Source organism: Simochromis diagramma, unplaced genomic scaffold (assembly GCF_900408965.1).
Source record: "Simochromis diagramma unplaced genomic scaffold, fSimDia1.1 OVJJ01000304.1, whole genome shotgun sequence".
NCBI lineage: Eukaryota > Metazoa > Chordata > Actinopteri > Cichliformes > Cichlidae > Simochromis > Simochromis diagramma.
The window spans coordinates 10202335-10225899 of record NW_024387030.1 but is presented as its reverse complement, the minus strand read 5'-3'; the positions used below and the strand labels follow the sequence as shown (position 1 = coordinate 10225899).

General features: G+C 41.7%; 1 protein-coding gene across 3 annotated transcripts in view; it reads right to left on the bottom strand.

The window, feature by feature from the left end:
* pacrg (PARK2 co-regulated) overlaps positions 1–23565 on the bottom strand; it is a 147947-nt gene that overhangs the window by 36871 nt on the left and 87511 nt on the right. For 2 of the 3 annotated variants that reach the window (XM_040042192.1, XM_040042195.1), the window contains exon 4: positions 21603–21752. In XM_040042192.1, coding sequence (XP_039898126.1) covers positions 21603–21752 — 150 coding nt within the window. Of the gene's footprint in view, positions 1–16316; positions 16682–21602; positions 21753–23565 lie in introns of those variants that run through there. The other variant, XM_040042194.1, reaches the window with a different exon arrangement.

The following is a 23565-nucleotide window of genomic DNA, read 5'->3' as shown; positions in this document are numbered from 1 at the left end:
AGCAGAAAGTTATTTTGCCATTAAGTTGAAGCGAACTGAAATAGTTTTTATTGCACAATATTAAGTGCATAAACACAACAACAGTAACAAATGAAACAATCAAAGCTTTATATGTTTGAAATACTATGTTCCTTCACGGGCAGTTGCATCCATGAAACACAGCAATGGATACGTTACGTTACTCCACTGATTAGCTTTTGACTGTTAAAACAAAGCTAAAAGAACCGTCTTTGATCAGGAACCAGTTAAAACAGCTCTCTGTGCTCTGTTTGTTCTGTCGGGTAAACTGACACCACAAATCTAATCACACATTTATTTTAAGATAGCATCACTGCATCAGTCTGGATTTATATAGTAGGAGTGGAGTGGAAACTCTCTTTTTCTTTTACCTGAGTACCAAAAGTAACCTCTAACTCTATCATACCAACCTGTGATAATACCAATAGTCATAACAATGTCGTATCGTGATATATAAATGATTGTGTCTTAGGAAGTAGAGCAAATCATCTAATGATCAGCAGGTTGGTGGTTCAAAGCATCCTTGGGCAAGATACTAAACCCTGAGTTGCTCGTGATGCATTCATCAGAGAGTGAATGTGTGCAAATGTCAGAAAGACAGCAATTACAGGTAGAAAAAAAGTGCTTGTATGAATGTGTCTGTGAATTTAAACATGTTTTATGAAGCGCTTTGAGTGCTCAATTAGTGCACTCAAAGCACAATAAGGAAATGGAAAGACCTAGTGGTTAAGCAGGGCTTGAAGGAGATGGTTAAAAAGCTTGACCCAAGATAAAGTATCCCAGGTAGAAAATATCCTTATTATGTGGCAAATACTGTTCAGCTTCTGAAGAGTTTCAAGGTTAAATTACTTTAGTTATCATTAAACTCAAGTGTTAGGCAGTTATTTTATACTTGTACTTTAAATTTCCATGGAAAACACTATCTAGGCCTAACATGTCATGTGCTGTGTCACTGTCACTGTATATAATAGTGAGTCACTGCTATTGTCTTATAAAGCTGCTGCTGGCACCTTGTTTCAATTGATTCACATTTTGAATTAGACAGTCTGCCATCAGCGACAATCGCTGCTGCCTGCAAGTTACAATCACTGTGTATCTCTCTGTATTTTACTTTCTATATTGTCACAAATATCATAATCGTAAATAAATATCGTTATATAACTTTGAGGCTATGTCGCCCACCCTTTACCAGCATCTTACCTTACCTAAGATGCTCTTAAGTGCTACAGAGTAACTCAATCAACCTACTGTGGTGTTATTTTCAGTTAAAACATTACCTGCTCTAACCAAGGCAACCCAGAGGAAGCACCACAAGCAGTAACCGGGCCACTGGCTAACATCATTATTCTGACTGCCCGTCACCGGCAGCAGTCGACACTGTCGCTATGACTTGCCACCTCAGTAATGTCGGCGCGCCAGATGGAGGAACGCACAAATTAGTCACCGGACTTGTCTATTCCTGCCAGACTAACACATCTCTTGAACCAAGAGGGATAGCGTTTCTGTATTTGCATTTCCAGACGCAATGTGCATTTTGTCAAACTAACAAATGTGTTTTTAATCGGAATATTTTTCTCTGTGTGCAGAGCAGAGGCAGCCTTAAGACTGTCAAACTGCTGAATGTGCTCAGGTTTTTTTTTATGGTGGGGGTGGGAGCTGTGCAACCTTACTTAACTCTGAATAAATAAACACTACTTAAGAAAATGATTTCATTTTACACGTTTTTTTAATAGGAAAACCCTGATGCTTTGTTGCCAAATGCTTTGTTGATTTGCTTGGGGTTCTGCTTTGGTTATAGTTGTGTTGGCTACCAAAAAGGTTAAATAACACTTACTCTTTGAGGTCTGCTTAAATGACTTGCTGGGATCTTTTCCTTTTTTTTTTTTTTTTTTTTTTTGAAAACTGCCTACAGCTATACAGAAGCCTTTCAAGCTGTGTGAGTGTCTGAGGATATTGCCTTACTACTGCTCGTCCCCTGGGAAGCCTGGGTTTCTGCACTGCCTCACACATTGTATCTGATAACATTTCCACTAATATCAATATTGTATAACTCAAATGCTTGTCACATCTCATTTTTCTCAGTTTCATCAGCAAAACAGACCTGACGAATTGTATTTCTTGTAATACGACAGCGCTCTTCACTTAATATATATTTGATCTGGATATTTGTCTTTCACACCAATGCACCAGACAGAGAGGGTGACTTTGTTATTGTTGTGTTTGATTCATGCCTATGTTGTGTTCAATTCAGGCGCACTTATACATCCATCTGTTTCCAAGAGAGTTTGTTAATTAATATCTTTGGTTCCCTCCCTGGTAGCTGCACCTGTATTCTCACCCATTCGTAGCACCTAGGATTTTACAAATCTGTCTTCAGCACAGTCAAGTATAAAGCAGAAATCAATGCCATCCATCCTGTTTCTTGTGGAGACAAAGTAAAGTAAAGCCATAAAGGTTAAGTCTGCCCGTCTGTCTGTCTTAATGGCAGAGTCGGTCCTCTTTAAGTAACGCCAGCTACTCAATTACACAAGAAAACTCACACAGGCAACAAAACAGGAGCAAACTTGTTAATGTGCACGTTTAGTTTAGTACTTGATCGAATGATTCATCAGTTTTCAGGTTTTCCGTTGTTTCCTCCTCGCAATCTATTTGACTGTCAGTTGGCCCGCGACACATTTAAGGATTAAATGTGCTCCATTTCCATTCCACCACGGCAAAAATCACATCTCATGTCTTGACGCCCGGCTGTCATTTCACAGCCATGCGTGGAGCATACCAGAGATCTCAATCTTTAATGCGGCTAATGTCAAACAGGGAGAAACGGAGAGGGAAGGGAAGAGAGGGAAGGAGGAAAAGACACCGAGACCAAGAAAGAGATGACAGCGGAAGAAGAGAGACAAAGGCGAGAGAAATCAACAGTGATATTCTTGGACTGGATGTGAGGCGGTAAGTATGAGAGGATGGGGGGGAGGGAGGGAGGGAGGAGGAGGAGGAAAATGTCACGGCCAACCTCTAATGAAGGGCCTTGCGGGAACTATAGTTAGATAAATTATTTAAAGGCTTTCATTTAAAAATGTCCAAAAAACTGTGCTGCGATGATTTGCGCAGGGGCTGGGGAAAGGTCAGCTGTGTGTTGGGAGTGCTTCATTAACCTCCCACCACCTCCCCACCTCAATTATTTCTGTCAAAGAGCACCTGGAGGGGAGGAGGGGGGGGGAGATAGGGAAGACGGGAGAGAGGGAGGGAGCGTGACTGCTGCGGTCGAGCTGATACCACTCTGCTGCTGGTGTGGCTGCCGCTCAGGAGATGAGAGCTGAGGGGCTTCGACTATGTTCAGCTTATCTCAGAACCTGGTGGCGGTCGTTTCCAGGTGGAATGTTTGGGTGACTTCAGTGTTATAAAATCCCCCGAGACGTGCAGGGGTAAAGGCTGGGTGAACTAGTACAGGTCCTAGTATGTCTGTGTGTGTGTTTGTGTATGTAAGTGTGTGTGTGTGTGTGAAGAAATGGGTTGGGAGGAAGCTGGCTGGTGCCCAGGGCTCGGGAGTGTTAAATGCTTTGATCTTGTAAAATGTTTTCTACAACCGTGGAGCTGACGGAGCTGCAAGGAAGTTTGATCGCTTAAACACATGCACACACACACACACACACACACACACACACAAACACACATTCATATAAAGTAACTTTTTCACATGCATAGCAGGAGGTCGAAACTTTCTGCCATTTTTCACTCCATCACTTATCTCATCTCTCACGTTGCTCTTTTAACAGTCCATATGTTGAAAAACGTTACTTTCAGAGTAAAGTGTATGCGTTTATGAAGAAGAAGAAAGCATTTAATGGTTTAGCTGAATTATACTATTGGAACTGCACACAGTTTCAACAAACATAGATACATTTGTGGTCCGAGGTTTACACACACCATACCCATCATCAAGGGTAGGACTGTCATGGTAATTTTGAGCTTTTAATGAATTCTTTGAACTGCTCTTTCTCCAGGGTGAAGGATTGTACAGCATACATATTTAATGTTTTTTTTTTAAAGAAATGGACAGTTAAGTTTGTATTTATTGTGTATTTTCTAAAAAATACCTTGTGTTTTTATTCATAACCGCTTAGCAAGTGTTTGCAAACCACTTGCCATCTTCAGTATAAACACCATGGGACTGTGGCAGTCTGCTCACGAACAAATCAGTCGCAAGGATGTTTTTGGTGTAGCACCGTATACGTCTCTTAGATAGCTTGCGTTAGATAACCGCTTTCAGCAATGACTCACAATTGGTCAGGGAATACTCCTTTTCTGTAGTGACTGGTGGTTGCTAGGTGGTCCTCAACAGATCTCTAGGCTTTACCTCATGATGTAAAATGGAAAGCCGTTCAATTTATATTTCCAGTTATCTACATGCCAGCATTATTGCTAACTACTACATAGTTTTATGTGGATTCGTTTGTGACTGGTGACGTAATTTGGAAATGGTAAGCTAGATTATTAGCCACATCAGCACTGGATCTTTTACAGGGTGTTTTGCTACAAGACATGTCTTGAAACTGGGTACTGTTAGCAGAAAAGCTAGCAATAATTAACTAACATTAGCCAAAAAGAAAACCAATTTGATGCCAGCTTGGAGAAGAAGCTGTCACTAGCTGTCTCCCATCAACTTATTTTATCTTACCCTGCTTTTCTGGAATATATATGGCTCCATAAACAACTGAAATAATTGCATTAGCTTGCTCTAGGGACAGTATAGCATTGCATATTTTGCCAGAAGGTGAAAATGAAGCATGTGAAATAAAATGTCACATACTGCTAAGGTCATGATAATGCTCCACTTTGGGAAAAAAGGAAAACCCTTAATAGGTGTCTTCAAATGTTCCCAAGGCAGGAATTTATCTTAAACCTGTCTATCTTCCTCTCTTTTGCTCTTTGTCTTGTTATTCTGATCCCATCCCAGTGAGGCAATAGCAGACTAATTGTCAGGCTGTTCCTCTAATGCCTGATTTCAGGGTTAGAGGGCAGCTGTCGGCTCCCCTGAGCTTGTAAAGAAGATAGTACCAGGGGGAGAGAGAGTGAGAGAGAGAGATAGAGAGAGAGAGGGAAACATGAAAAAAGTAGATGGACTGGGAAGCATTTTGCTTTGATTCCCTGAAATTTTACAGATTTTCTAAGAATCCACATGCAGGACTGACAACAGTCCAACAAGCTGCAACACATTCCAAAAGTGGCAATACGAAAGTAAAAAAAAGTGCTGAAGCTTGGCATATGATGGAAGATGGTGTTTCAGCATTATGTATTATGAGCCCTATTCAGCTAGCAAGTGTCGGGCTGTCTTCTACTTAAGAGCCTTAATATAGGCTGCTACATCAAAGAGGTGACTAATCAGGCAGACGGAGAGAGGTGTCACAGAGTGTCAATCCTTCAGGGCCGCTGCACGTCTCTCAGGAAGCCCAGTCCATCAGCTTTGACCTCAAATACCCAACACGCAGCACATGCACGTGCTGTGTATGCAAAAAACACACAAGCACACATAGTAGCGTGCAAACACAAATGCACATATATGCCCAAACACATGCATACGTCCATGTTCGTTTGCTAACATAAGCGCATACATGTACTGTAGGCATGCTAACCCAGCAAAACTCATTTAACTGCAAATCAATGTGAAAGATGACTTGGTTCAATGATAGGTCTCTGTTGATGAGAGCTGATTAAAGAGGTAAAAAATGGAAACTCATCTTGATGTATTTGGGTCAATTTCACGTCCACAGCCGTTGCTTGGTCAGGCCTATTTCTAGCAGAAGTGGTGGCGGTAATTAATGGGTGATAACGGACACATTTAATTGGCTGTAATCTATCCGATGAAGCGAGGAGCTTCCATTCTTTTGAGGACAAAGGCCCGTTGGGAGGGCGGAAGAATGTAGCTTCATCTTTAATGCTGCAGGCATACAGTGCAGAGTGGACCATACATCAGCATAACAATACAGCAACTCTGCGATGCCAAACAATTAAAAGCTACACTGCGCATTTAAGACATTGTAAATACACATCCTTCACTGCGTGAGCATGGCTGCATCTTTCTCCATGAACAAAGTGCAGGATAAAAAAGTCCTTTCTACTTAACATAAAACTCAGCAAATCAGTTCAAGCAGGCGATGCACTATATGTACTCATAGCTGTTTGGTTCTGCCCGAGAGCTCACTATACAATCTAGATCTTCCATATGATAGAGAAGAGAAAACGCAGTCTGCCAAGAACTCCTCCCAGAAGAGGGGTGAACACTTATTTGCATTGAAATGAACTGTCTGAGGCATGTGTGTGTATGTCTCTGCGTGTGGCAACAATACTTGCTCTGTGTGTTTTGTCAAGAGGGTGCTGGCTTGTGTGCATGGATCACTAGTGATGGGGGTGACTCTGCAATCTCACCACCCAGCCTCCAGCCCCAGGGGGACATGTGCATGTAGCTGTACTTACAAATAGTCTGTGTTTTCTGTCCATTCCAGCTCCACTGCCATGCCTTCTCTCCCCATTAATCCCCTATAGTACTGGCAAACATAGCAGTGTCAATGCCATTGAAATGACGGTATCATAGCTAATTCTTCACTCATCTGTAATTGTTATAAATCAGATCCTAACCTTAATTACCATGGTTACCAAACAGTTAAGACACCATTTGAAAGTTTGGACGATTTATTTTTTTGATTGGGGATCTATTTTATGTGAGAGGTCATGGGGATGTAGAGCACATATTTCACCTCCGGCTCTCTTATAGTTAAGAGACAAAACAGTGGATGCTGCAGCATAAGCCTTCTGTACCTTACATGTAGTTTTGCACAAGCCAGCCTAAATCTTTTAAGCCCCGGGTTTGCCACAACATTAGTTTGGAGAACATCAAACAATAGTTGATTGAGTCTGGCAGCAAATCTGCTACGGGGCATGGTTTTACTTAATACTCACAACAAGAGAGATTGTGTTATGATTTCAACTGACAGTGCTGTTATTCTAAGAAAATTTCTATTGAATCTTGCCAGTTTACACTTGGTCTCAATACAACATCGCTCTCCTCTTTCCTCATTTGCTCCCCCCCCCCCATACAAAATGAATACTCCATATTTTTCTCCACTGAGAGCAATCAGCTCAGATTAGGGATGGGTACCGAAACCCAGCATTAAACAAGCACTGGGGCTAAAACACTAAGGCTCATATTGATAAGCTTTGACATTATCAGCTCCGCTGTCATTACTGAGAAATTATGATGCATTTTTACTGTTCCCTCTCCATCAGAGAGAACCCTTTCTTGGAGTCTGTGTACAAGGAATGGACGGAGCTGTCTTTCTTAGAGGCTTCAGCATCATGCAGCAATCACACACACAAACCCACAGAGACCCTGCTCTTAGTTAGAGGGCTATATGTTTAAGAGGGTGGTTAAGATATTATAGCGATGGTTATAATTCTCATAACTGGGCATTATGCAGTATACTTATATGCTTCACAATCTGCCACACAGTTATATTGTAAATGAGGCCCAAAAACTAAATTGTTTGGGGAAAGCCACACCCCTTCACCTTAGGTCTGACACGTTTGGAAAAAGGATTTAATCAGCATATAGCCACTTAAAATATTATCAATTGATTAAACTGCCACTTATTTCTCACTCCACTGATTGTTCTGTAAAAATGGTTCATTAACCTTGTGAAACAGATAAACAATGAGAAATTTCTCAGTGACACAGCGGTCTGACCCATACTGTAGTTAGCCAGACAAGAAAAGAAAAGAGTAAACTAGCAAAAACATTTAAAAAAAAGTTAGTTTAGCTATGATCTTTAGCACAGTATTTTTATTAGTCATTGTGTGATAGCAAAAATATGTAAAGCAATTAAGATCTACAGCAGTAAAAACAATATATTCCAACATTTGCCTCAAAATTCTGGTGGACTACAATTATAAAAAATACTCAAAAGCATCTTTTGGTAGTAATTGCTAGTAATACATTAATTAAACCCTTTAACAGAACTAATATTTATCAAATGCGATAAACAAACACAAAAAATAAAATAAAAAAGGGGGGAAATAATGTGGAAATCACAGACAGTCAAATCAATTATAGACAGTTCCAATAACAGAGGAGCATTTTTACCATTAGGCCTATGCAAACATTTTCTAGGGTAATAGAAAAAGTCATTAATGAAATTGCCTCTCTGCTCAACATTATATGGAAGACATTATGTGCGTTGTCTAAGATGAATTAAATTTAGGCTCTAATAGAAATTCAAGAAGGAAACTTTGTTTAGATTCATTCCCAGACTGATGTCGTCCTTTGCTCGGTTCTATTTTGTCACAAAGGCAAAGCTTGCAGTGGTCTTACAAACAGACAAGCACAGTGTCACAGACTCACCAATCAATCATCTGTTTGTTAGCAGTAGGCCTCAGAATACATTAGCATAGCAACATTCACATGTAATATTGCTTTTATCTTTTTTATTGACACAAGAATAAATGTATTTATTCTGTGTGTTGTTCCCGGCTCTGTGTGTATGTGGATGCCCACGAGTCTCTGTGTGTCTTATTGTGGTGACTTCAAAGCTCAGGCCTTATTGGTACGGTAGCTGAGCCCGCACTGATGTTCAAATTGAAAGCCCATTTCGTTACCACTCCATTATTCTGCCTGATTGCCTTCTTGTTAGCTGCTTTCTGTGGGAGGTTTTGATTTTGCCCTGAAAAACATGTCTGGCTGCTTTGACGTCATTTTTTTTCCAGCACTGAGGCAGCATTAGCAGGGATACTGCTGTTTGTAGCAAGTCCATATCCGGTCTATGACTATGTGGCTGTTAAATGAGCTACAAACTACCAAATAAATAGCAATTGTGTTTTAAAAATATTTAACAGCTGGTTGTAAGTACGTTTAATCTCTTAAACTGACTCACTACCACTCTGCTGTGTACTCCTGCCTGCAAAGGCTCATTCTCCAACCTGTTTGCCAGATCCATTTGAATTGCTCAACAAAATTTGAGATGTGGCTGGCGATGCAGAGGTTTGGAACCAGAGTAAGTTGAGCCTCCCTGTGCAAAGCATTATCTATGGATCACAGCACGTCTCCACTGAGTGCTCTTTATAGGTAATCAATAGGCAACTGGCTTATGATGGCTCTCACTCATTACAACTCTTTAATAAAAGCCCACCCTGCGGTGACTGCTGCATTGAGCAGTATGAATACTGCCACATGGGAAACCAAGTCTCTGTTTACGCACAGGGAAGACTAAAACTCACAAACAAATATTGAGCACATCATACTTGCTAGCAAGCAGTTTAATCGAAATCATCTATAGCTGCTCCGACAGCATTACTCATTAAGAAATCTAGCCCTTTCTTACGTATCCTGTTGGTGAGGACTTCTAAAGTATCTCTGACTTAATCAATATGCACATCACCCAATTGATAGGGCGCTGTGTCATGAGAGTTTCCAGGAGACTCTCGAGAAAAAGGTGGCGCACCCGCTTTAATGCTCCAATCAATGCACTGCTGCCTGCATTTATCAGCGACTAAACTGCCAGACTACAATTCTCAAGCTGAAAGCATCGTTCTTGTGACCGAGAGAGCTGAGCTTCAATTTGCATGGTCTCACATAACCTTCAGCAACATATGGTTTCCTCTCTTATTCGCCCCTAAAGCTGGAGGTGTGTATCGTAGTAGCTATTTTCCAATGGCTGAAAAGCAGCTGTCCCATCTCTCCGCACATATGGAGCCAGGTGATGAAATTCATACTACACCAAAGTTGTTGTTTTTTTTAAATCTCTGTACTTTCTAATGAGGGGAGGCCTCATGTTAATCTATAGGTGGGTCACTTTGTTATATATAGAGGGTCAGGGGAAGAGGTCCCGCATGGATCAGTTTCCCATTACTTTGCCTTCATATGTCCAGGAAACACAGGGAGACATAACTAGAGAAGGAAGTAAGTGACCCTGCTTCTACTACTGCATACGTCAGTACTCAATAAGCACAGATGTTCTCAGTCTACCTTAAATTACCCTACAGCATCTGTTTCAGCTTGCCATCGGCCACCCACACACACATATATATGGATGCAAATACACAGCATCCTAAATGAAAACACAACAATATATAATTAGGGAAACCTACTGTAATAAAAAGTTTGCCTCCACTACTCTCTACTCTAAATACAAATATAAAACAATACAAAGCAAAGAGGCTAAAAATCATCAGCAGAGAACCTGCTGACTTCTTCTGTAGACAGTGTGCAGTTATGAGCATCCTTAAGGTGCCAGTATCCGAGGGGAAGATGACCTTTCTCTTCCCAGAATAGCAGGCCTGTGGGAAACAAAGACTATGGTGACAAACACAAGAGAGTGACTGTGACCCCGCAGGGGCCAACACACATGCTCTGAACACAAGCTCAACTCCAGAGCTTGCTCACCTGCGTGCAACACACACACACACACACACATAATATATATATATGCATGCTATAGCCTTAAAACTTTTGTTTCAAATCAGTGATTTCTTCAAAATTGGATTTCAGTGATAAAATGAACAACAATCAGAGCTGAAATAGTTGAAGGAATATATTTGTGGACCATGTTATGCTATAATAGTTTTGGCATTAGATGAGAAGAGTTAGATGAGTCACATAAGAAGTAAAACACCACACACATACGTTGGTAAATAAGCCACAACCGTCTCACGGGTAGCCAAACTTAACAGAAAGACTAAAAATCAAAGAGTGAATGATAACAGTAGCAGCATTTTTCTGTATTTCATTGCTTTTGAAGTTCACGTGGCTGTCTACTTCTTGACCGCCTATAGTGACGTCCGTGACTCTCGTTGTCATGGTGCGGTTGCCAGGCAACTCCAAGATGAGTGAGCTCACAAATGACCATGAGCCCTACCCAGTTCAGACTACAGAAAACAACGAAAGAAAAGAAAAAGTGTTCAAAACTTTAAGAGAGAATTGTGTTATTTTAGAGTCACCTCTCAAATAAAAGCCCCCTTCTGCCCCCAGGCCAGCAGATATCATATTACATACATATTTTAGCCTAGCTTAAAAAATAAAAAACAATTCAAATTTAACTCCATATGATTCATAAGATTATGGGTAGATTTATGTATTTAACCCTGTGTCTGCACCTCTTTACTGCTGCCTCTTTCCAGTGAGTTGTGTGTGTAGAAGCATCAGCTCCACCACATATTACACTTGCATCAGAGTCACTGTTGTTTTGTGAACTTTTTTTTGTTGAGAAAAACAGATTCTCCTTGGGATGAATTGTACTACTACTTAAAAGATACTGTATTTTTAGTAGCCTTGTACACCTCTGTTGAAGTGAAACCTTTAGAGTACTAGCTGAAATGGAAACTTATTAACTTGTCATTGGTCATTGGGTTACCTTGAATGAGGAAATAGTAAGTTTCCCTGGACCTTTAAGATAAAATGTCGCTGGTGTAGCAGCATATTTCCATATATTCGTTTTTTTTTTTTTAAAAAAAACAACCATGAAAGAAAAAATAATTTTTTGAAGAAAAATGTGAGAGGAAGATACTGAAACAGTTTGCTATCAAAGCACCATGAGACCACATCTGTGTAGTATAGATGTGGTTCACAGTAAAGGAGAACATCGAGGCTTGTAGAGAAACGAGGCGAGAGAGGCTGGGGATTTGCTTCTCCATCCACGCAGACTAAATATTTGATGGGAGGAGGTGGCGGAGAAGACAGAAGCTGAGGGGAGAGGAGGAGAACCATGGGTGCATCTCCTTTGGGAGTAATGTAAAGTGTCCCAGGCATGCAGAGGGGTTGGCGGGTCAGCACGTTACAAGAGCTGCCACAAACCTCAAGGTGAATAATTCATCTATCTTGGGTCAACAGTAGAGCAGAACAAAGAAGCTAAGGCTTTTAGCACTTGGGCTACACTGAAGGAAAAAGCGAAAACTATGCATCAGCTCGGTTATGAAAAGGAGGACTGGGAGCAAACACGGAGCATAAAAGATAATGTTAAAGCCTTGGCTGGTACTGAAAGTCAGATAAAGTTAATTATGTGGCCACTGTTGCAAGGCGTTAGATGAAGGGTCCACCTTGCATCCTTATCACCAACACATACATAGAAAAGAAAACAAGGAGTACCGGATTTGTATAAATCACCACAGCAGTGTTTTGTTTATGCTCCCAACATCTTTTGATCCTGTGTTTCCAAAGCGAAGATGTTAGAAAGTGCACGGCATGTGCAAAGCTTTCACCGCAGAGGTCAAGAATCTGCCTATAAAATATGATCCCAAGCAGACTGCAGCAGGCATACTCTACATTCCACGTGACAGTGTGACGTAGACGTTGATGTTTATATCCCCTCTATTGACTTTGAAGGGCACAGAAAGTGTGTGTGTGTGTGTATCCTGCACTCACGCTTGTGTGACAGAACAGATCCTGAAAGTAAATAAGGCACTAAAGTGGGAATTTTCTCAGTGTTTGCGCAGCAGTGACAGTGTGCCCTATTGCACTCGCACGCAAGCACACACACATATCCTGATAATGGTCTTCTGTGTCTGTGCAACTGGTGTGGTAACAATATTATTTACAGATGAAGCTGCACTGAATTAATTATGCAAACAATGTGCAATGTGCATTCTAAATGATAATACTGTACATCGCCAGCAGCCTATTTAAATATTAATCTTTCCTTTATTAAATGAAATTTAACCATTAGCAATGTTGCAGCACTGAAAAGGCAACGCGCTTGAAGCGTATTCCATGGAGATAAACATTTCAAGTGACGCTACTGATTTCTGAGCACACCGTTAGCTCGTAGCTGAATACTGAAGTCATGTGCTACATTTGAGAGATTTGTTTCATGTACGTCTTTAACACCGTGCAGCTTACAGATGACAGTTTATGTCAGGGAACTTATTTTACATGACAGGCCACACATAGCCCACTTTAATCCTAAGTGGGCAGAACCAGTGAAACTCTCCTTTCTGTAGACAAAACGAAGCTTAACTGCTAATTTGATCCCTGCAATATATGATTGCAAGAAAAAGCAGCATTTCTTTATCAGGTTTTTCTACCTGATAAAGAAATGTTCCCGTATTAAAAAAACAAACATCTGTCAGCATGACTCTTTGAGTTTAAATTGTGGGAAATTATTGTGTAAAACAACATAAAAGGTTTTGATAGCACATTACTCAGACTGTTCTGTAATTATAAATCAAAAGGTTTCTGTTAATTCACAGAAAACAGCCTTTTAAAAGAAATAGTGGAACATACAGGGCTTTTTCTGTCATTTAATTGTTAAAATGTATTATTTTATTATTTTGGTGCAGTATGAATGGCCATGTAGGGATGCTTTTATCAGGATGAAAAGCTGTAAAACTTATATGAAAATTAAACAGTTAAAAGTCAATAACATGTGCTGTCATTTTCCAAAGCCATCTATTGGGGTCTGTATCAGGCTGATTCTGATTTTTGACAATTATTATGGCATTATTGGAATATGAATTCTGGAGTTATGATAAAACAAAAAAAAAATTATTGTGAGTGAACCATGATCTTGACTGAACATTGCAGGACAGCGGTCAGTCTACATGTAACAGTCCAGTTCTTTCTGAGACCGTCCATTTACGAGAATTTCACCCTCAAAATCCAATCAGCTGATGAAAAAAATAATGAAAAAAAGTTTCCATGAGCTGTAAATGAGGATAAGATGGACAGACAGATCAGACAGACTGACAACAGGAAAAAACAAACTAAAAAACAACAGAATAAAATAGAACCTACATGGTATAAGTAAATAAAATTCCAGTGTTCATACCACTCTTGTATGATAGAAACATGACAAAAAAAGCTGTGTTATTGACTGTATGAGCAAAATATGTGGGGTGTGGTTGCTTGCCTATTGTTCAAACACATCAGTTAGAGACAGTGCAGAGACTGGCTGGCATATGACGAGATAATGGGGTATATCTGTCAGTGAAATATGCCCAGAAGGGGCAGTAATGGGGTGTGGGTCTCTAAAGGGGTAGGGTTGGGGGGGCACACTGTGGCAGCATTACGCTGGCTTTGTTTGGTTCAGTGAGAATGACTATGGGTGACCGAGTGGTTTTTCTGGCAGCATTAAAGTGGAACTTCTGTGTGAAAGAAGACAGAGGTGACAAAAAATGACAGTCGCAGATGTAATATGACTGCCACAGCGGGGACGCCTGAAAATCTCAAGTGCTTTGCAAACAGTGACCTGTTTTAAATGCGGGTGTATCACACGAATCCAGACAAAGGTGATAAAATCTATTTTATTCATTGTTTATTATGAGTGTCCTTGCCGGAGACAACAAAATCAGAAGCCTGTAGAAATGCCATTTGTTATTTATTTTGCAAAACTGTGCTTTTTTTTCTCTCTCCGTGTTCAAGCGGCGGACCCATTCGCGGAGGTGCGCTTATGAAAGCCGACAGCCAACCTGACGCAGGGTGAGAACGCTGATCCAAAGCGGGTCGGACAAATGTCTGCACACACACCAGCACTCTGTCGCTGCCTGCCCGCGGAGATGTCAAACACGATGATGTGGGAAGAAGCTGGAGGAGAGCTCTCTGCTTGCCACTACCAAGTCAGGAAGCCCAAAAAATTCTCATGCGAGGACGCGGAGTCATACGTATGAATACACGGGAGCCATCGTCACACATGCACTCTAATCTGAATGACAACAAAGCGGCCCACGAATCTAATCCAGGCTGTGACTGGAACGATCACCTGTTTTTAGCAAACACAGCTAATGCTGGCCTATTCATCTCACTCTTTTGTCTGGTTTCGACAACTCGATAATTGTGTTACACATGTCAGGCCCCCGGAGCCAGGACAATCCTGCAAATCGTTTCAAAGTGCCCCAAATTCATTAATTACAGAGTGTGTTAATCTCATTGAGATGGGAGGGAATCGGGTGAGGAAAGGACCCTCATAACTCATCCAATTAAGTAATTGGGTGCTTCTTGGATTTAGAGGGAATGAAAGGAGCAGCTCCACTGAAAGTGAAGACTTATGTTTCATCACTAAGGATACAGTACCTACATATTCATCTACAAAGCAGAAGTTACTGTGTTCAGTAACCCGATCTTAGCTGTCTAAAAGCTAAACATTCAGCTTTTAGAAGACTGATCTGGAGCCTAAATTCTTGTCCAATAAATATCCAAGATTTAAATTTTAGTGAAGATTGCTGAATTAGCTACTCCAAGGAACCACAGGGAAGGGAATTACTGTGGATGTTTTTCTATGATGAAAAACACCCATTCTACTTCATCCATCAGCTTAAAAACATTTTCTGCATCTTCTGTTGCAGTGATTCCCAGGGTGTAGGCCAGGTTCCCCTGGTGGTAGTTTGTAATATTATTCATTACTCATTGCTCTGACTAAATTTGAAGTTTGTGTCCTAGTGGCAGGTGGGTCACACATTAGTCTTAACCTCCTAAGACGCGAACTCTTCCATGGCATGCATTTTTAATTTCTCTTTGATATTTGGGCATATTGGGGCCCAATGAATGTAAAAACAAAGAATTACCAGATTTTTTTTTTTTTTTTTTTACCTTTTTTTTTGTTTTTAAGAAAAATAAGAGTCACATATGAGAATATTCATTTAAAATTTTGATAGAACAGTAGCAGTATAATGTCCTCGTAAGTGGATATCAGGCCCTTGTAGAGCAAAATTGAGTATTTTGGTCTAAATAACCAAATTCTATTTCATTTTAAGCGCACTGCCAGCTTTGGTGCTTTGTTAAAGATCCCGTAATTCCCCTAAGTGCTTCACATCGCAAAAAAGGCACTATGTACCAAATGATGAACAAATCAACAAACATAAAGCCGGGCTCTTTCTGAGACGCTCCTCTCAAACAATTAGCAAAAGTACATTATGTGGCTTGATGGAACAATAGAGGCATGCATTTATTCCGGCGAGAAAAGGGCACGTGAAATACGTCTTCTTCTTCGTTTTCTGAGGGTCGATCAGACCAAGAGAATGAGTTGTGTATGCTGGGTGTGGATATGTGTGTGTGTGCATGCTCATTGAGCAGTCTGCCTGTCTGACTGCGGAGCAGCCCAGATTATGCATGAATCTGGCTGCTTATCAGCTGACCTTTAAATTGGAGCCGCAGAGTGACTGCAGGCCCAAGGGCTGACGCTCGCAACTGATTGGCTGCTCCGCCTCAGACCTGCTGACAATAGAAATTAACAGAGACAGGTGGGCATATCCGCAGGCGCAAGGAGTATTGGAGTGGAGGGAGATAGAAAGAGGTAGGCGGGAGGGGAATGGGGGGAGTGGGCGGCATTAATATAAAACTATATTTCTACTATTTTCCTCAACTTTGTGTCTTTTCTTAAGCTTTAGGAGAGAAAGAAAAAAAAGTCATTATGTGCTGTGAAGCATGCTAACAGTGCAGCAGGTAAGGACAGGCAACTCGGTATACCTGGATTTCATCTCTTGCTCACTCATGCTATATCTTCTTCCATTTCTCTTTTAGCTCTCTGTTTCTCCCATTCATCTCGTATTGTAATGGCGGAGGGGTTTCGGCAGGATGTGATGGTTTGATAGATATCTCCAGTTGGAGGGGGGCTATGTGGAAAGAGGAGCCCGGGGCTGAAGATGAGGTGTGTGTTCTGATGTCCACTGGGGGAAAAGGAGCTCTCCGTGCCTGTGGAAGATGATGGATTATAGTGGGGGCATAGGCTTATGTGTGTGTTTTTGTGTGTTTGTGCGAGCGCGGCTCCTCCATAGCATTGCTATGTACACAACGAAAGCGTGGCAGTGAATTAATTTTTCACAACAGCAGCTGGAAAAGGTCATTAAATAAAGCAAATGTTTGTGACTGGGAATCCCCAGGAATTAGCTTCAACATCATACACGCCACAGTGCAGTGGTGTGGCAGTAAATGGGAGTATTATGTTGTATTGTGGACAGGAGCACAGGTGGTTGAGTACACAGGCATACGCTTGGCCTTCTGTCTTATTAAAATGAGCCGAGGGAAAAAAAAAAAAAGGATTTAATTTCCTTGTGTTTCTGCTCAAGATGGCCTTTTCTCTTAGTATCATAGTTGAACACAGTGGAATAGGTCTCCTTCCTCATGACTCTCTATGTCCTTGTATCAGGGTGTGATGGAGGGGGTGGGGGTGGCGGTTGTCTGGTGAACCACCTACCCGTGTTTATTTCCATTCAATTCCAAACATCGGCTGTAACTGAGCCGCCGTATAAATAAAAAAGGCCCAACGTGACCTGTGAGTGTGCCTGTGACCACGTCATGTGATACTCAGATAGAGCGCGGTCATGAGATAAGATACAGCCACAGTGCTGCATCTGTCACCAACACAAAAACCTCACCAGTTGTCCAGACACAGAAGACAGAGAGCCACTATCACAACTTGTAGAGTGTGTGTGTGTGTGTCTGTGTGTGTGTCTGTGTGTGTAGGCTCAGCAATGCATGTGGGCGAGACCCTATCATAGCTGGCCACATTCCTAGCAGAAAGATAAAAGAGGCTAAATGAACCAGATCACTGGTGTGTGAGCAATAAGTGTGAATAACTGTGTTTCTGTGGGTGTGTGTGTGTAAGAGAGAGAGCGAGAGAGACAGCGAGAGTGCGCTTGTCAGTGATGAATAGGTGTTTAAGGACCTACACCTTACAGATAAGCGAAGAAAATTATCAGGGCAACAACAACAATGCTACCCTGGGAACCAGACGAATCTGCGAGCTCATGTTTCATTCGCTGTGGCAGAGCACGCCAGGCCCTCCTCCTGGTCATACAGATTTCTAAATGCTTAGTCTCCGCTACACCAAACACAACAGCTTTAATACGACAGCTGCATATAAAAGCTATATGATTGAGCAATTTCGATAAACACACAACCGAGATGCTTGCCACTGATGTGGAGCACCCTGTTAAATCCACTTTTGTCTCTATTAAAGGAGTTGGATGGATAGAGAAGAACAAAAAACTGAACTTGAAGACTTCATCTGAAGCCAAGCACCAACATCTGGGGCTGAAAAATGAAGCAAATATGAAAGTCCAAAAAATGCAACTTAAATAGCCACTTGAGGCTGACTGTGAAAATAAGCCATCCCCAATAAACTCACAGTTTGAAATCCTTCGCTCTCGCCTGTCCTTCTTAGTTTGTCCTTATTTTAAGTTATATCTTTTCCCTTAATAACCGACCGGTTATAACAGAGGGCTGCCCCTCCCTGCACCTGGCTTTGTCTTCCTGCCAAAACAGAGTTCTTCCTTCCCACTGCTCCCCAGTGCTCGCTCATAGGAGATCATCAGAAGTGCTTTGAGATGGCTGCTACTGTAAACTGAAAACCGATGTTAATTTTAATTGAATTATAAATGCACAACTTAACAGCAGAAATGTTTAGGGAGTATACTGTGGGGTGATTATTTATACAAAAAGTCTGTTGAATTGTTTTAACGTCCCAGCTATGCTTCGAGCCACTGAAGTGACCATTTTTGGGTCCCACTGGAAGTGATTTGTGTCGAAAAGACACCATGTATGCAGGACTTTTTTTAAATTTAAACTCGAGTTAGTGTTCATAGTTTTCTTTACATCTGCTCAGCTCACCAGGTCCTATTTATCATAAGGTAACATAACCGAGTGTGAAAAAGTGGAATTTAGTAATAAAGAATCTGTATTCACTGATCTAGCCAACATCTAATCTACTAAATAAAATCAGTACTGGCATACATTTCATCTTCATTCACAACCCCACAATATATTTTCGATGTTGTTTACTCCGCTGCAGAGTCGCTTCCTGATATGATGTACAGTACGGCAGATGAGTTCCCATCCTTTGAGCTCAGAAGAGGAATTTGCTGGATGACGGAGCACATCTCTCCTTCTTAAGGAACATTGTTGCATTTCATTAGGGATAAGATTCATCACATCAAGAAAACAAGAGAGCCATGCAAATCGTATTGGAGAAATTCCTACACTGTCCTCAACATTGTCTCTAAAACACACACATGCACACACACATGCACACACACATGCACACGTAGACAAATACACAAAGAACAGTTGATAAACAAAAGACACAAAGCAAACAAAAGCTCAGAGCGTTGATTCAGGAGACAAAAGGGTACATCAAGGATGGTGATACTATGTGATTGCTCATTATTGTGCACTTCAAAATGACGCATTACTGTGACAGTGGGAAGAATGGCAGCCAGCAGCCCGGAGTTAAACAGGCATATTTTTCTCTCTTTGAACAATGACAGAGGCCTGGATCCCAAAAAGACTGAACATGTGGGTTGGTGGGTTGTAACGCTGTTCTTCTGGTCAGAGGGCCAGCGCTCTGTCTGAGTGAAAGGACACCCGAGGGTCCATTTTGGAGATGGCTGTTAAGTTCCATCTCTGACCTTGGAAAAATGGCTCAGATAAGGGCTGTATACAGACCAATTTAACAGGTCACAACCCTGTCTCGGAGTGGGAGCGACACAGCGGAAGCGTGGGAACACAGCCTAAGGGATCTGTCCCGCGATGAGATGTCGGTGATATCTAACTGTGGCCCTGACCCTGCAGCAGTGGCTGTCAGCCTATTGATTCGGAGCTCGAACAACTGGGCAGACAGAAACAGAGTCAGGTTGTGTAGCCTCATCTGGACCGGCGTGCAATGGTATATGTGCAAGTATATGTGGGGCATGTCATAGATGTGTAGTAAAGCATTGTGTGCCCAAGGCTGGCAGACAGACAACAGTGAGCAGGGAGAGACAGAAAGCACTGAAGGCAACAGCTGCATATGGGATACAACAGATCTATTCATGACAGACATACACAAATGTGGACACAGACACACACATTTGGCATGAAATGGACAGTGGTCCCGTTGTGGCGCAGGAGATAAGAGGGATGCCATGCAAGCTCTGTGAGTTACAGTGTGGGAGTTACCACACACAACTAGCCGGCCTTCTGTGTCTTCTACTGTATTAACACAATGATCGTGCCTGTCTGTTAGAGGCTCGGTCTGAGGCGCTGAGACAGCCGACTGAGTGTGGGATGGACCTGGAGGTGTATATAAGTAATATTAGATAATAGATGGACTTCAATGAAAGCTTTGATATTGATATAAACAAGCCATAAAACAGAAGAGAGAAACAAAGACAAAGGCACACAGAGAAAGACTGTGAGAGAACAACAACCCTGAAATATTTGTGGATTAGGCAGAAAGAACTCTAGTTCTAGTTCACACAGTGTTTGTTCCCCCCTCCCAAAAGGGAAGCATCTATTCTCTGTATTTGAAGTTATATCTTTCTCTGTTAGAGGGGAGTGGGTAGAACAGAACATGAATTGTGACAGCTCATCTAAGGCCTCAGACGGTGATCGGGGGGGAAAACACAAGGAAATTATCCAGCTATCTATGAACTTACAGTATATAGACGCTCGCTTGCACCGACATACTTTACTTTGGTAACATTTTCAGCCTCAACTCTCGTCAAACTTTACAGGAGAGAAACTCTGCCGGATGCCTATAAACTACTGAAGAGGAAGCTCTGTCCTTGTTTAGCAGATTGGGCCCTGTGCTTTGGCAGCTGTATGGACCTCTCTCTGGCAGAGGCTGGTCTCAAGAGGTGGATAGCAGAGACGCCTGCCAGGTGAGAGGTTGGCTCGGATTTAATCGATGCCTGCCAGAGGAGGACAGAGGAGCAGTCGAGGCAGGTGGACAGGGCGCCACGGTAACTACCAGGCAGATATATTCATGGTGAGGTTCACCGGCTGACTCCGGAGCTTTTGGTGTGGCGGAGAAACTCGTGCTTCAAAACGGTTTAGGGGATTGATTTGACAGCTAATTTACGGAGGAGATTTGCATAAGGCCGTGCGCTAATAAGGCGGGCTTTCCTGTTCCGTCCTTTGTCTTTTCTCACTATCTCAACAAACAGATAAATGTAAGCGAATTAAAGAGACAACAGATTCAAATTGGATATTGATTAAGAGACTAAAGCCTTGTGTTTTCTCCCGTTAAAGCTTGTGTTTAGATGATTGATTCACAATGTCAGTCTCCACACCCTGCTGTGGTGTTTGGGGCTGGTTGTGCCTTTAAGCCTTCAATGGGTCCACATCATGTCACACCATCCTAAGTGCTTTGACACAGCCACACAAAGAGCCCTGCCTATCTGATGCCAATCTCCCCAGGTCCTGGTGTCACCCAGGTGCAGCCTTTCAGTGAGAGCAAGGACAAAGTCTCCTCCTCTCCTCCTCAACAGCACTGCACAATGCCGCCTGACTGACAGCAGAAAAGACAAAATTGAGCTTCTCTGTCAAGTGGATGCTTAAGTGGAAGGAGGAAAAGTAAAAAGGACTCGAGGGCAGAAGCTTTGAGTCTACAGCAAAGAAAATGCAGAAAACAGAATCCCTTTTTAGTTGGACTCAAATAAAAAGAGACACTTAACCTCTACGTGGCATTTCTCAGGGCTGTCGAATCACCTGGTTCACGCCCCTCCCCCCGTGACTGCTGCTCTGCTGTCATGCCAATATTAGAACAAGCTTACACAAGATCTGCTCCAAAAGACAAACACCTCCCACATCATCTGTCCTTGAAACACTCCAGAGCTTGGTGCCTGAAACTCACTTCTCTTGTTCTTGAAGAGGTTAAAAACGGTGAGGATCTGCCTGAAGTAGGGCACCAGAGCTTCTCCCACCTTGTCTGCAGACATCACCAGGTGCTGCAGGACTTTCATGGTGGTGCACATCACCTGATGGTTCCTTGTGTTCAGGGCATCTGGAGGGCAGCAACATAATTTGATATCAGTTAGCAATATCAGTTAAATACAGTCAATTTACACATTGTTTCTTCATGTAAGTGAAGGCGATGATCTGCCTTGGGAATGGGTTTAGCAGACTCCCTTTTCCTTGAAAGAATTTTCCTTAAAGCAGAGCTTTGATTTAGACTAGCTTGTCTGCAATCAGTGATTTCAAATGCACTGGGGAGGCAGGAGTAAGTGAGAGCCAATCACTGGGCTATTTGGCCTACAGCTGCACTTAACTCCATCTCCCACCGATAGAGAGAACAAAAGAGAATGATGGTGGGAGAAATGGAGAGCTCGTGATCCAGAGAGACAAATATGGAGAGGAAAAAAAGGGGGAGAAAACAACATAAGACAAATGTCAAATCAGAGATTAAGCTAGATGAAAGACAGAAAGGAAAGGGCTAGAAAATAACTTGTTATTAGCCTCTAAGACTGGCATATTCATACTTGTTGTTTTATTTCGGCTGCTTTGGATTTTATGTGGCCCTTTGAATGAGCACTGGTAATTCCCTTTGTGCAGTCTAAAACAGTATATCCCCACCAAAAAAAGTCAGGTCTCTTCATGAAACCTTAAACTGTCATTTGACGCCTACTTTCACAAAAAGGGGTTTGCAATATCATCATACTGACTACTCTGCCTGTAAGCACTTAGAAAAACAAATATGAAAGGCATGAAAAAAAGAAAAACCTTTTAAAAGAAATAGTCAAAAACAAAGAAATCAGCTACGGAGTGCAAAAACACTGAGAGCCTGTGGTTGATGGTGAGGAAAATGGGAATAGCAGAGAAATGCCGCTATTATACAGTTTCAATCTGGTAAAAGATACTAGGACACGGCAGAAGTATTAAAGCCAGCCATTTGACTTTAAAGATGCAATGAATGAGGATATCAACTGCTCCACGCTAATTTAGAGAAACCGTAGCCACAGGTTTTGCTTCGTGGTTATGCTACTGACTTTGGTTAGTAAAGCTGTCGTAATATTAAATGCCACAGAACAAATGTCAGTCGACAGGCAAGTCAGTCAAGATAGGAATCAAACAGGTTTGCCTTTCAGTCATGTTGATGATGACAACATTCAAACACAATAAATTGTTTGTTTAACATGAGGTGACACAAATTCACAGGAAAGCTCTTTCGTCATCTTGGCCAACTGGAGGTATCTGGTTCCTCCTCTTCATAAACTGTTGATGTTGCAACTAAAGAGATTTTTGTTTCTGTTACAGGGAACAAAGGCCACAACTTAATGACTGACTCTGAATCGACTTTGCTTTGGAGATCTTTTTAGAATTTCAGCTTGATTATCTGTTCAGCATGGACTGGTTGTAGCAGTTTTCTTTAACAGCAGGTCTCTACCATTCCCTGTCGTGGGTGGTAGAGGCTAAAAACAGAACTAAAAGGCAGGAAATACTTGACATTCACCAGAAGCCAGAAAGCCGTTCTGGGAGTTCATCAACTGCTTATTTTTAGTGAAAAAATGCTATTTAAAAAATAATTTTTTAAAAACTAGGTAATAGATAATCCTTACAAAACTACTGCAATAAATGGCATCCCTCTCTTCCTGTCAACATGGACCGCTTACCTGCAAACCCACATGTGAATGTTCCTTAGCACTTAGACAACATGAAAGCTGGGGGTTCCAAAAATTCTATTGAAACGTTGAACCTGTTTATAAAGATCATCAGAAACATGGCTAAATGACAAAATGAGTGGCACAGTGCTTCACACCAAGAGAAAAAGTTTGCTAAAAATAAGTTTTAAATAAAAAATAAAGGTGAAATTTCTTTTC